We start from the raw sequence: 14171 nt of genomic DNA on the forward strand, positions 1-14171 counted from the left end.
TTGAGAAATGAATTCCAATTTTAAGTCAAATATAAACTCTTAAGATCAACACTTCATAGCTGTCTGGTAGGACACATGCAAAGGCTCCCAGTAAAATGTCTCTGACTTTAACAGAGCCTGTAATAGCAGGACCACTGTCCTCCTTGTGCTCTTGATAAAACCTTCACTCCTTTCGCACATCCCCTACCCAAAACATCCTTGGCCTCCTGATTACAAACCACTAAAGAAAACAATCCCCAAAAGGAGATTACCATTAGAAGGAATTACCCACTTCCTATAAAAGACCCTCAGAACTAGTCTTCTCACTGTCTTTGCTGTTGACCTTAATCTCCACAGACTCCCACTCTTTCATCCTTCCTTGAATCACCTCCCCAAACTCTTAACTGCACCGTAAGAAATCCCAGATCTTCCATCAGCTAAAGTGATATTTTAGCTATGTTCTCCCTAATGTTCTCATTCTAACCCCCCTTATTTTCCTAAGGGCACAACTTCTTCAACAGCTCTCTCAAGGGTTAACTATTCTTCTCTTCTACCCTTTCGGTACTCAGGGCTATAGATAAAGTCAAATTCTTCCTTTATCCTTATTGACACTTCTCAACTATTTCTCTTTTCTCTTAAACAAACAAACAAACAAAAAAGAGGGTATATTTTTCACAGCAAATTATCATTTCATACTCCAAGCACTTCCACACTTTCCCAGATTACGATTATTTCACCCTTTTCCTCACTCCTCAACACTCAATAATTCCCATCCCATCCTCAAGTGAAAACCTCACTTCTAATTTCACTGAAAAAAAAAAAAAATAGTAGTAATCCCACCACCTAATCTACCAATCACCCTGTGTCTGTACCCATGGCCCCGTCTTCCTTCTAGGACAACGGATGAGCTTTCCTTGCTCCTGTCTAAGGCATTCCTAATACTTGACTGAAATATGAGTAACATGGGACGCCTGGGTGGCTCAGTCTGGTTAAGCATCTGACTCTTGGTTTCAGCTCAGGCCATGATCTCAGGGTCGTGGGATTGAGCCCCGCACAGGGTTTCATGCTCAGCTGGCAGCTGGCTTGAGGATTCTCCTTCTACCTCTGCCCCTCTCCCGCCATTCACATGCATGTGAGTGCATGCCCTCTCTCTCAAATAAATAAATAAATTCATAAATATTTTTTAAAAAAGAAATATGAGTAACATATTTCACACACTCCCTAGCTGTTTCCTTTCCACTTCCTTTGCTGGGTACTCCTCTTCTTGCCCTCTAAATATTGGAAACCTCCAGGACTTAGTCCTTGGATTTTTTTTTTTCCACCAACATTTATTTCTTAGACTATCTTAGTCAATGATTGTAAATAAAATTGATATCTATCTTGTTCAATACAGTAGCCACTTGCCAACTGTAGCTACTGAGCGCTTGAAATATGGCTAGTCCAATTTCTAAAATATACACTGGATTTGGGGGACTTAGTATGAAAAAAACTGTAAAATACTAACAATTTTATATTGGCTATTTTCAATATATTAGATTAAATAAATCTACTATTAAAATTAATTTGCCAGGATGCCTGGGTGGCTCAGTCCAGTTAAGCATCTGCCTTTAGCTCAGGTCATGATCTCTGGGTCCTGGGATCAAGTCTTGCATTAGACTTCCTGCTCAGCAGGGAGTCTGCTTCTCTCTCTATCCCTCTGCCCCTCCCCACCGCTCATTCTCTCTCTCTCGCTCTTTCTCTCAAATAAATAAAATCTTTTTAAAATTTTAAATTAAATTAATTTTCCTGTTTCTTTTTTTAAGTTTGTTTGTTTAAGTAATCTCTATACCCAATGTGGGGCTTGAACTCACAACCCCAAGATCAAGAGTCACATGTTCTTTTGACTGAGCCAGCCAGGTGCCCCTTGCCTGTTTCTTTTTATCTTTTTAATGTGGCCACCAGAAAACTCTTAATCATATTTGTGGTTCATATTATATTTCTATTAGACAATATTGATCTGTACCTGAGTAACTCCCAACTTTTCTTTTCTTTGAGCCCACACTTATATTACACACTACCGGACACTTTCATTTGTATGCATAATTGGCACATTAAACATAATGTGTCCAAATCTCAGCTCTAACTTTCTGCCCATTGAAAACTGCATGTTCCTCTCCTGTCTCAGAAAATGGCAATTCCTATCTTCCAGTTCATCAGGTCTAAAGCCTAAGAATCATCCTTCCCTGACTCTTCTTTTCCCTCACACTCCACTCCCAATCTTTCAGCAACTACTGACAATTCACCATCAAAATATTTTTAAGAGAGTATTTTAAGGGAGAAAGAAAACAAGAAAGGGCTAATCTAAGAATCCTTTTTGAGTGGACCATCACTACAAGAAACTGTTTGGGACATTCTGAGAAGCTTTATAGAGTGTCACTGAGACCCTTCTTCCTCGGGAAGAAAGGCAGAGACATTTTTCCATTGGCTCTTATCCTCCCTTCCTGGTTGCTCATGCATCAGTGCTGAGCCCATTCCTATTGTGTCCCAAGCCAGGATGGCATCAGGGAAGCCTGGAGAAGGAAGCAGACTCTACATCAGTAGCTGGAATAAGAAATGAGTCTGAGAGGATTTCAAGTGGTGTACGAAAGGTGTTTGCCACAACTCTCGGAACAGACCATGAGCATCTCTTCCCAAATCATGTGATCAGTGATATAACATTGGCAGCTTGTAATTGGCTACCTTCGAGTATTTACACCATGGAAACTGGCAAATCTATAAATCAGGCTCCCTCCTTCTCGCCCACCATAGCCAGTTATTAAACATCTGCTAGCCCAGCACTGACTACAAGGTTCTGTTTCTCACATAGCTACAGTTAACCCCTCTCCTGCTTCTTCTCAGAACTGCAGCCACATTAGTTCTTTTTGCACTTCTTTGAAATCATTTCTGTGTTTCCCTCCATTGTGCCACTGCAAATGGTTTTCCCATGGCCTAGAACTCCAAGCAGGAATTACTTCTTTTTTTTTTAATAATTTTTATTTTGTTATATTAGTCACCATACAGTACACCCCCAGTTTTTGATGCCATGTTCCATGATTATTTGCGTATAACACCCAGTGCACCAGGCAATACGTGGCCTCCTTAATACCCATCACCAGCCTATCACAATCCCCCACTCCCCTCCCTTCTGAAGCCCACAGTTTGCTTCCCAGAGTCCACAGTCTCTCATGGTTCATTCCCCCTTCTGTTTACCCCCCCCCCTTCATTCTTCCCTTCCTTCTCCTATCGATCTTCCTATTTCTTATGTTCCATAAATGAGTGAAACCATATGATAATTGTCTTTCTCTGCTTGACTTATTTCACTTAGCATAATCTCCTCCAGTCCCACCCATGTTGCAGCAAATGTTGTGTAATCGTTCTTTATGATGGCTGAGTAATATTCCATTGTATACATGGACCACATCTTCTTAATCCAGTCATCTGTTGAAGGGCATCTTGGCTCCTTCCACAATTTAGCTATTGTGGACAATGCTGCTATGAACATTGGGGTGCATATGGCCCTTCTCTTCACTACATCTGTCTCTTTGGGGTAAATACCCAGTAGTGCAATTGCTGGATCATAGGGTAGCTCAATTTTTAACTTTTTAAGGGACCTCCACACTGTTTTCCAAAGTGGCTGTACCAATTGGCATTCCCACCAACAGTGTAAGAGGGATCCCGTTTCTCCACATCCTCTCCAACATTAGTTGTTTCCTGCCTTGTCAATTTTTGCCATTCTAACTGGCGTAAGGTAATATCTCAAGGTGGTTTTGATTTGAATTTCCCTGATGGCAAATGATTTTGAACATTTTTTCATGTGTCTGTTAGTCATTTGTATGTCTTCATTGGAAAAGTGTCCGTATCTTCTGCCCATTTTTTGATTTGATTATTTGTTTCTAGTGTATTCAGTTTGAGACGTTCTTTGTAGATCTTGGATACTAGTCTTTTATCTGTAGTGTCATTTGCAAATATCTTCTCACATTCCATGGGCTGCCTCTTAGTTTTTTTGACTGTTTCCTTGGCTGTACAGAAGTTTTTTATCTTGATGAAGTCCCACAAGTTCATTTTTTCTTTTGTTTCTCTTGCCTTTCGGAGATGTGTCATGAAAAAAGTTGCTGTGGCCGATGTCAAAGAGGTTGCAGCCTATGTTCTCCCCTAGGATTTTGATGGATTCCTGTCTCACATCGAGGTCTTTCATCCATTTGGAGTTTATCTTTGTGTATGGTGTGAGAGAGTGGTCAAGTTTCATTCTTTTGCATGTAGCTGTCCAATTTTCCCAGCACCATTTATTGAAGAGACTGTCTTTTTTCCACTGCATGTTTTTTCCTGCTTTGTCAAAGATTAGTTGCCCAAAGAGCCAAGGGTCCATTTTTGGGTTCTCTATTCTGTTCCATTGGTCTATATGTCTGTTTTTGTGCCAGTACCATACTGTCTTTGTGATCACAGCTTTGTAGTATAGCTTGAAATCCAGCAACGTGATGCCCCCAGCTTTATTTTTCCTTTTCAACAATTCCTTGGAGATTCGGGGCCTTTTCTGATTCCACACAAATTTAAGGGCTTTTTGTTCCAGTTCTTTGAAAAATGTCATTGGTATTTTGATTGGGATGGCACTGAAAGTGTAGATTGCTCTGGGTAGCATAGACATTTTAACTATGTTTATTCTTCCGATCCATGAGCATGGAATATTTTTCCATCTTTTTGTGTCTTCTTCAATGTCTTTCAAGAGTGATTTGTAGTTTCTAGAATATAGATCCTTTACTTCTCTGGTCAAGTTAATTCTGAGATAACGTATGATTTTTGGTGCTATTGTAAATGGAATAGATTCCCTAATTTCTCTTTCTTCAGTCTCATTGTTCGTGTATAGAAATGCAACTGATTTCTAAGCATTGATTTTTGTATCCCGCCACATTACTGAATTGCTCTGTAAGTTCTAGTAGTTTGGGGGTGGAGTCTTTTGGGTTTTCTATATAGAGTATCATGTCATCTGTGAAGAGAGACAGTTTGACTTCTTCTTTCCCAATTCTTCTTTTATCCCTTTCTGTTGTCTGATTGCTGTTGCAAGGACTTCTAGTACTATGTTGAATAATAATGGCGAGAGTGGGCATCCTTGTCGTGTTCCTGATCTTAAGGGAAAGGCTTCCAGCTTTTCCCCTTTGAGAATGATATTCGCTGTAGGCTTTTCATAGATTGTTTTTATGAAATTGAGGAATGTACCCTCTATCCCTACACTCTGAAGGGTTTTAATCAGGAAAGGATGCTGTATTTTGTCAAATGCTTTTTCTGAATCAATTGAGAGGATCATATGGTTCTTGACTCTTTTCTGGTTGATATGATCTGATCGATTTGCAAATGTTGAACCACCCTTGCATCCCAGGGATGAATCCCACTTGGTCTTGATGGATAATCCTTTTAATGTACTTTTGCATCCTATTAGCTAGGATCTTGTTGAGAATTTTGGCGTCCATATTCATCAGGGAAATCGGTCTGTAATTCTCCTTTTTGATGGGGTGTTTTCCTGGTTTGGGGATCAAGGTAATACTGGCCTCCTAGAATGAGTTTGGTAGTTTTCCTTCTGTTTCTATTTTTTGAAACAGCAGGAATTACTTCTTGACTGAGTAATTCCTCCATATCTTTCATAGCTTACAATTTCCTATAGAAAGCCTTTGCTGATGCCCAGGTCCCATTCATTTGTCATCTACTCTCAACTGCATACAAGTGATTATTTAATTGATACCTGTTTCTCCTGCTAGACTACAAGTTCCATAGGGAGGAAGCCATCACCATTTTTCTCACTTCTGTATTCCCCATACTGAGTTTGTATATTTATTCAGTATCTCAACAAAAATTTTCAATCAACAGTTATTAAAAGCATTTTTATCATTCTCCCGTCAGTAAAATTGCAATTGTTTTAAGAGTACAGAACAAGAGTCCTCATACTTGAAAATGAGAGGAGCCATGTTGAAAGGAGAACACAAGACATTTTTTGGATGGGCATCACCTCCAGCTATACTGCACTGAGCCTAACCCTAGTCACATAGCTCTAACTGTGAGGGACATGACCAATGTATGTTAGCCAAGTGCCCAGGAAGAAAGGATATAGGAATAAGTTTGATAAACATCTAGCCAGTCTCTGCCACAGTCAGCCCATTTGGACATCAATTATCTATCCATTCTTATTCCCTGACAAATCACACTCTTCCTCTCCTCAAAGGAGATAACCTAAAGTTCAGCCAGAGTACTACATCCAGCTCAGTGTCCAGAATCTCTGGCTGTTTGCTGTATTCTCCATCAGGTCCAGGTGTGGCTCCTTCTGGGCCGGTAATAACGTGCACCAAACACAACAATTATTTCCACACACAACTTCCAGTGGTGGGGCAGGTACAGGATAACCTCAGGAAAAACTCCATTAGTGAAAGAGAAAAAGAGAAGACACATAGCAATCACCAACCGAAGAAGTTATAGAATCTGCTGGGGAGTCACTGAGAAGCTCCATGCCCTGGAGGCAGGGAAGTTCTTTTTGAGTATACAGTGATTCTGTTCTGGGAGTAAACTCCCTCATTCATTTTTTTTCGTGGCCCCTGGATCCACTCTGGGAAGTGTTTTTCCTTGTTTGGCCACATCTTGCTATTATCCTCCTTGGGGACTGTACAGCTTTTGTGGGTCACTTCCAAATAAAGCCACCTTATTTTACTTTCGAATATTTGATTAAATCAAGGTTCATGGTTTCTCTGGCAATAAAATTCTCTAAAATATTTGGTAGATTTTTTAATCTATTTTCTTCTAATTAATTCTTCATGCCAATAACCACATTCAATGTTCTTTTTTTAAGCATAGCTTTAAAATCTTTTGTATCTTCACTTCTTCACCCCTTGCCTTAGTCTTTCACCTTAGTGGTAAGTGCCAGGAGGTGATCTGAGATAATGGGGCTGGGTTACGAAGGACATACCCTTAATCTGATTTTTGCTGCAGTGATAAGTATTAGACATTTGTTCAAAACCAAGGACCCAGATACCTGGTATGACTATGCCCTTTCATTTCTGCTTGCAAACCAGCCAATACTTTTGTTAGCTCATCTTTTTTTTTTCATAATAACTTCCCAAAGGCAGCCAAAACCAGCAACATATTTCAATAACACTATTTCCCAACTTCATCACCTAGAACAACAAAGCTCAGTAGGTACATGGTCTAAATTCCAGCTGGTTGCTGGTGGCAGTTTTACCATTACATAAGATGCATCCTCAACCCTTTAATATGTCACATGTGTTTCCATGCTGCCACTAGGACAAACCACTATGCCAAGAATCCCACAGCCCTTTCCTTGTGTCTTATGTTCCATCTATTGTTGACCAAATCTAGATAACTCGATTTCTCAAATATCTCTAAAATCTCTCCCCTTAGTTCTGGCCCCAGGGGTGCTACCTTAATTCAAGTCATCCTTTTTCATATAAATTAGTCTCCTCATTCGTAGACTTTGTGCTTCCAAAATTCATCACACTACATCTCTGCTCCCAGAAATGTTCTAAAATGCCAATGTGATCACTGCAACTTCTCATTAAAACATCTGAATGGTTCCCATTGCGTTTAGGCTAAAACTCAAAGTTCTCCAATATCTAGTCTCATCTCTAATTACTCTTCAATCCTCATTTCAGTTATGTGAAATCATTTTAGCTCCCGCAAATATATCACTATCACTTTCTCAGATATCCATTATCGTCTAGAGGTCAGACCATCTGACCAGACAGAATTTTTCTTCTTTCTTGAGTAAACTTATTCATCCTTCAAAATGTACCAAAGACTTTAAATCTGGGAATACATCCCTGATTACTATATCTGAATTAGGTATCTTTCCTATTGATTTCAAAGCAGTAAAGCTTGTTTTTATTACAGTATGGGTCACACTATATTGTAATTATCCATTTATCCTTCTTCATCCAACCACAGACAAATTACATATATCAAGTTTGAACTTCTTAAGGACAAGTAGCATATCTTTTGTCTCTATACATCTCACATCATAAGTAAATGTTGGTTGAACAAATGTATGACCCCCACAATTATGGCACGGCAGTGACTCCCAATATTAATCTTCAGTCTTCACCTATCTCTCTCTCTTAACTACCAGATCTACAATTCCAACTTCCTAATGACTGTCTCCATATGCGTGTCTACTTAGCAGATCTAAAACTGAATTCAGTATCTTTCCCATCCCCTTCTCCACCTAAAATCCTCCGCCTAAAATCCATTTGTCCCTCTGAATTCTGATCTCAACTTAATGATGTCTATCTACCCAGTTTTCCAGTCTAGACACCTCAATATCTTTCTTTAGGAATTCTTTGCTCAAGTGAATTGGTGATAGCCAGGTTAAAAACAGCAAACAGAATTATTTTCTGCAGCATTTCATAGAGCTTTAATATATTAATGCTCAATATGAATCTCAACCAGTAAATGCATTTTTTTAAATGTATCTAGCCAAAGATCCCTTTTGCTGAGATGAACCCCTCAGAACTAGTGTTCAGAAGACTACACTTTGAGAAATGCTGCTGTAAACCCCTCTCCACCCTCTTCCCCACCCTCAGCTTGAAATCACCAATGGCTTTCTACTATACACAGGTTCGAATCCTCGGCCTGCTATTATATTCTCTTGTAAATCTAGCCTCACTCACATCTTCTTAACCTTACTTCTTATTACATCTCTCCTTTCCCAAAACACATCACATTCTTTCTTCCTTCAGGGCTTTAATATTTTTCTCCCATGGCCCAGAATGGCCTCTTCTTTACCCACCCTACACTTAACAAACTTCTCCTTAAAACCCCTTCCTAATGAGATCTCTTCTGAGAAACTTTCATTCTGGTACTTGGTTGATTACTCTTCAATGTCTCCATAATGCTTTGCACTTATGTCTAGTACAGCAATTGTCACAATTAGATGATAAGAAATTACCCAGGCATTCATCCTCACCATTACTCTACGAGCCCTTTAATCTTTGTTTCTCCAGCTTCTAACATAGTGCCCGCCACAGAGCAGGCACTCAATTGAATCAAAAAACTTCACATGAAAGAATAACATAACAAGGAATAACAAAAGAGGAAAAATGAAGTTATGAAGGCTTAAACAGAAATGTGTCTTAAGAAGTCATTTATTTCAGCCATTAGTCTCTGGAAAACAATATCACTTTGCTTAAATAGACTTCCAGGTTCCATCTTGCCAAGTTCCTGATAGAAAGTAAACCTTTCCTATAATTTGTCTTAAAGGAAAATTCTATAGCTCCCAAAAATCTTTTTGGGGTTTTGGGGGAACACATTCACAGAGAACTTGCCTACCTTATCTATCCTGCTCAACAACAGAATTCAAAACCATAAACCTTTCACTGCTTTATTAGCTGTGAACTACGCAGTCTGAGGTCTTATATTAGAAGAAATATCACTCTGTTGGAAGACGTGGCTAAGCAATTTTGTCCCAATAAATTCCTCGTTCCCATTAGTGTACTCTCCTTTCAATTTCTGGTAACCCCAGAGCTTAGTAACTCTTTTAATCGTGCCTCCCTGCCTTCAACTGCTAAGAGTTAAAGTGTGGGCTTTTGTTTCAACAAGGAAATTCCATTAAAAGCACACCAGAAGCAAAGGGTTTTGCCTGTTGGTTCACTGAACTTCTTTGCTACACCAAAAACTTACCTTTCACAATTAGATCCATAGAGTCCTTGAATTTCTCCTTTACGCTAAAAATGTCTGGCTCCTTGAAAAAAGTTCGTTGTGAGGGCTCCTTAAAATGTTCACTTTTGAACAGGTGTTTGGGAAAACACATACTTTTGTGTGCTGTCCGAAGTTCTTCAACCACATCAAGTGTTTCCTTTTTTTTAATCTCCAAAGGTATGAATTTGCCAGATTTTGGTTTTTGATGTTTATTTTTAAAAACATTTACAGAAGTACCTTGAACTTTATTCTGTGAGTAAAACAAAAATAAATTTAATTTAATTTATATTTAAATTTTATTTAACTTTAATATTAATCATATAATAAAATTATATATTTTATTAATAAGTTAATAAAATTATACCCACTAAATGTATTTTATAAAGTACCTTACTACATAAGATATTTACTATAAAGCACATGACAGTACTCAGGTAAAGCTGATGTTATCCTTTATAGTTTTCCAAAAGCCCTTAATAAGAATGAGGATAACATTCCACTTCAAAAAAAAAAAAATGTAAATTCTCCAATAGTAATTTTCTCCTCACATGTGATATTTTCAAATGCAGCTTTAAAGTCCATTTTAAAATAGAAGTTTTCAAATAGTAAGCATATAAGAATTTAATAATTTTCAAGCATCTTTTAAGAATTTTCAAATGTCCATAAAATACTGACACTCTTAAAGCTCTTTCTCTGTTGAATGTAAGAAATTACAGCTCACACAAGAAGCAGGTTCTCTAGAAAAGTATATTAATAATCAAATCTGTATTTCAGATTTCAATCACTTAATTCCTTCTTAATTTTGACTACCTTGAGCAATTGAAAAATAATACTTAATTCCTTCTTAATTTTGACTACCTTGAGCAATTGAAAAATAATACAGTGCCAGGTCCCTGACAGGTAATTACCCAAACAATTATAATTGTTCTATTCTAGACATTCTCTTGGCCCATAGATAGAGCTATAGTTCCCTGCCCTCAACACTCCCATCCAAAAAAAAGTTGCCAACTCAAGACACCAATAAGAAGGTTTTAATATGCTAGTACTATGTTTTGCTAAGCAACCAAAGATGGAACAGTAAGCTCTTATGATTGGATAAAATTCTTTAAAAAGTTAAATGTTCTAAAGTACATCTATCTAACTCTTTAGACTGTGAAGTTTTCATCCCATGTGCCTACTAGTGAAATCAATATAATTTAAAATTATTTTTAATTGGTTAGAGGAAAAAGTTAAGCAGTGTTAACAATGTTGATTACAAAATTAAAACCACCTATGACCAGTCTCAGCCTAGACGATCATTCAAAGGAAACATATGTAACGATTATAATTCCCCCCTCCCCTACACAGTAAGCATTGAAAAATATTTAAAATCGTTATCTAAAATTCAGTTTTTAAAAAAAAAACTATATTGGGGCACTCAGCAGGGAGTCAGCTTCTCCCTCTGACCCTACCTCCTCTTGTGCTCGCGCAGATCACTCTGTCTTTCTCAAATAAATAAAATCTTTAAAAAAATTTTTTTGTTTAAAGTATTTGAAAGGAGATACTATAGTGTGGCACACAGTAAGCCATCCTAAGATGCCCTTCCCTCACCTGTCTCCCCAAAGACCCATTTGTCAAAATAGCTGCTATTTCCCATCTCCTGGAGAGGTTTTCCTCTAAAATTTCATCCTGTGCTGACTCTCCTATCTCTTTGCTGACCCATTCCCTTACACTCCTTCTCACCTTCCAGCTCTGTGCCATTCAGCAAATATTTATTGAGCCAGCCACAAAGCCTGTTGCTGGAGATGCAACAGTCAAAAAAGAGGTACTGCCCTCAAGGAACACCCAGACTAGTAAACGGTTCTAATGCAAGGTGATATGGAAGAAGATACAGAGAAGCGTGTCATGCTGGGGGCACACAGCTCATGGCATATTTCCTAGTTTAGTTTTATCTAATAGTGTTCAAAGACAGATATTTATTTGAGATCTGTATTTCAAATATTTCAGTTATAATTCATTAAAAGAAAACATTAAAAATTGGATTAAATGTACAAATATACATGTAATTAAATAATCTTTATAGCTATAAAAATCTTATTTTTAAATACAATCTAAAATCAATTTTTAGAGCTATCAAAAATTTCATTTTTCTCTTCTACTCAGAATTTATTAGGGTTCATGCAACCATTTGAAACAATTATTATAGTATACAAAAATAGTTTTTAGTTTCCTGAAATATAAGTTAGATAAATGCAAAGCATTAACCTCATTTATTTTCTCATAATGTTGGGCAATGAGAGTTTTTGCTTCTTGAAAAAAGTCTTGCTTGGTGATCTCTAATATAGGACCTAAAACAGAAACACAAAATATTTTACTTTTTTAATGTAATTAATGTACTTTCTTAATCACAAATGGCAAAACTATGAGATTAAAATTCGGGCAGTGATGATTCTTGAAGAGCATTATAAAAAGTTAAGTGTTCCAAGTGGACGTTAACAGCGGATGCATAAGAAGTTCGTGTAATGGTCCTTCAATGTAATACTTTACTTTAAAAAACATCAGTTTACAATGGTGAGAGTGACAAGGTAGATCATCCTTATTTATTAAAGTCTAGGGGAACCAAATAAAGCACACAAAATTGAAGTCCCCTTCAGCTTTTGAAGTTCTTTAAATGTTACTATATAGAAGACATAACATGACTTGGGCACAAAAATTAACAAATCTAAGTGTGTTTTCCCTACCTGATGACTAATTCATATGGCTGTACATTTCTCTATAAATATTTACCTTACAACTAGTTAAAATTATAACTGCAAAATAAACTCAATAGGTTTATTAGGTAGGAATAGCATTGAAATAAAAAATACACACCTACAAATGGGTAACATTATAATAACTCTTATCTCATTTATACTTTCTTAAGATTCTTATTCTTTTTATCCAGAGCTACATATAGGATTCTATAGCATAGACTACATCATTCTCATTTAGTCTTGCTTAAGTTTTTCCTCCTGCTATATTTCCTTCAGTATTAGCTGATCCTGACATTTATAAGTGTTTCTTGGCTTCTTCTTCTTAAACGGGACTCAGTAAAATTTAAATATGTTACCAAATTATTGATTCGAATTGGCTTTTCAATTTAGCCAGTGTGCTCCCCATTCCTATAACTCTACCTCCTTTAGTATTCTTAGGATCAAGATATTCTCCCTTCTTTTCACCCTCTCAAATTTTAAGTAATTAAAAAATTCATCTTGGGTACCTGGGTGGTTCAGTCAGTTAAGCGTCTGCCTTCAGCTCAGGTCATGATCTCTGGGTCCTGGGATCAGTCCTACATCAGGCTCCCTGCTCAGCAAAGAGTCTGCTTGTCTCTCTCCCTCTGCCTTCCCCACCCTTGCTCGTGCTCTCTCTCTCTCTCTCCCTCTCTCTCTCGCTTTCAAGTAAATAAAGTCTAAAAAAATTAAAAAATAAAAAATAATAAAAAATTCATCTTCATGCAAATCGAAATCATAATGAGATACTGACTTAGTCCACTTGGGCTGTTATAACAAGACTCCACAGTCTGGGTGACTTACAAACAACAGACATTTTTTTCTCACCATTCTGGAGGCTGGAAGTACAAGATCACGGTGCCAGCGTGGTCAGGTGAGAGCCCTCTTCCAGCTCCCCGACATCTAGTTGTATCTTCACGAGGTGGAAGGCACTAGGGACCTCTCTGGGGTCCCTTTTATAAGAGTACTAATCCCCTTGATGAGGGTTCCACCTTCATGACCTAAACACCTCCCAAAGGCCCTACCTCCCAGTACCATCACCTTTGGGGGTTGGAATTTCAAAATTCCAATTTTGGGGGGACCCAAACATTCAGATCATAGCAGGTGCCACCACATACCCACCAGAATGGCTAAAATGAAAAACCCTGATAACAGCCAAAATTGGTGATGCTGTGGAGCTACTGGAACACTCATGTGTCATTGGTAGAAATGCAAGATAAGATAGCTTGGGAAAATTATAGCCATTTCTCATACAACTTAAATACATCTAGCCTGGGACCTAGCAATCCCACTCCTAGGTATTTATCAAAGAGAATGAAGCATAAATTTACAAAAGCATTGTACAGGAAAGCTCAAGGAAACTTTATTCATAATAATTCTACATTGGAAACAGCCCAGATGTGTATCAACATCTGTGGTATATTCACAAATGAAATACTACTCAGCAATAAAAAAGAATCAAGCTACTGACATACACAACATGGATGAATTTCAAAATCATTATGAAAAGTAAGCATCCTTACACACACACACACACACACACACACACACACACACAATACTTCATGGTTCCACTTATATGAAGTTCTAGTGCAAACATAGCTCATATATGGGAAATAGAAAAGAACAGTGATTTTTCTGGTCAGGGATGGCATGGATTGAGAGAGAAGGGACACGAAAGAGTAATGGGGTAAGAGTAATGTTCTATATTTTGATGCACAGTGGATCGATCACACAGGC

At 37.7% G+C, this 14171-nt stretch overlaps 1 protein-coding gene across 1 annotated transcript in view; it reads right to left on the minus strand.

Moving 5' to 3' along the window:
- IQCM (IQ motif containing M) overlaps nucleotides 1-14171 on the minus strand; it is a 190808-nt gene that overhangs the window by 159247 nt on the left and 17390 nt on the right. The window contains exons 4-5 of the mRNA XM_057310113.1: nucleotides 11929-12011; nucleotides 9667-9934 (exon numbers count right to left, since the gene is read on the minus strand). Coding sequence (XP_057166096.1) covers nucleotides 9667-9934; nucleotides 11929-12011 — 351 coding nt within the window. The remainder of the gene's footprint in view (nucleotides 1-9666; nucleotides 9935-11928; nucleotides 12012-14171) is intronic.

This window comes from Ursus arctos, unplaced genomic scaffold (genome assembly GCF_023065955.2).
Source record: "Ursus arctos isolate Adak ecotype North America unplaced genomic scaffold, UrsArc2.0 scaffold_11, whole genome shotgun sequence".
NCBI classification, from domain to species: domain Eukaryota; kingdom Metazoa; phylum Chordata; class Mammalia; order Carnivora; family Ursidae; genus Ursus; species Ursus arctos.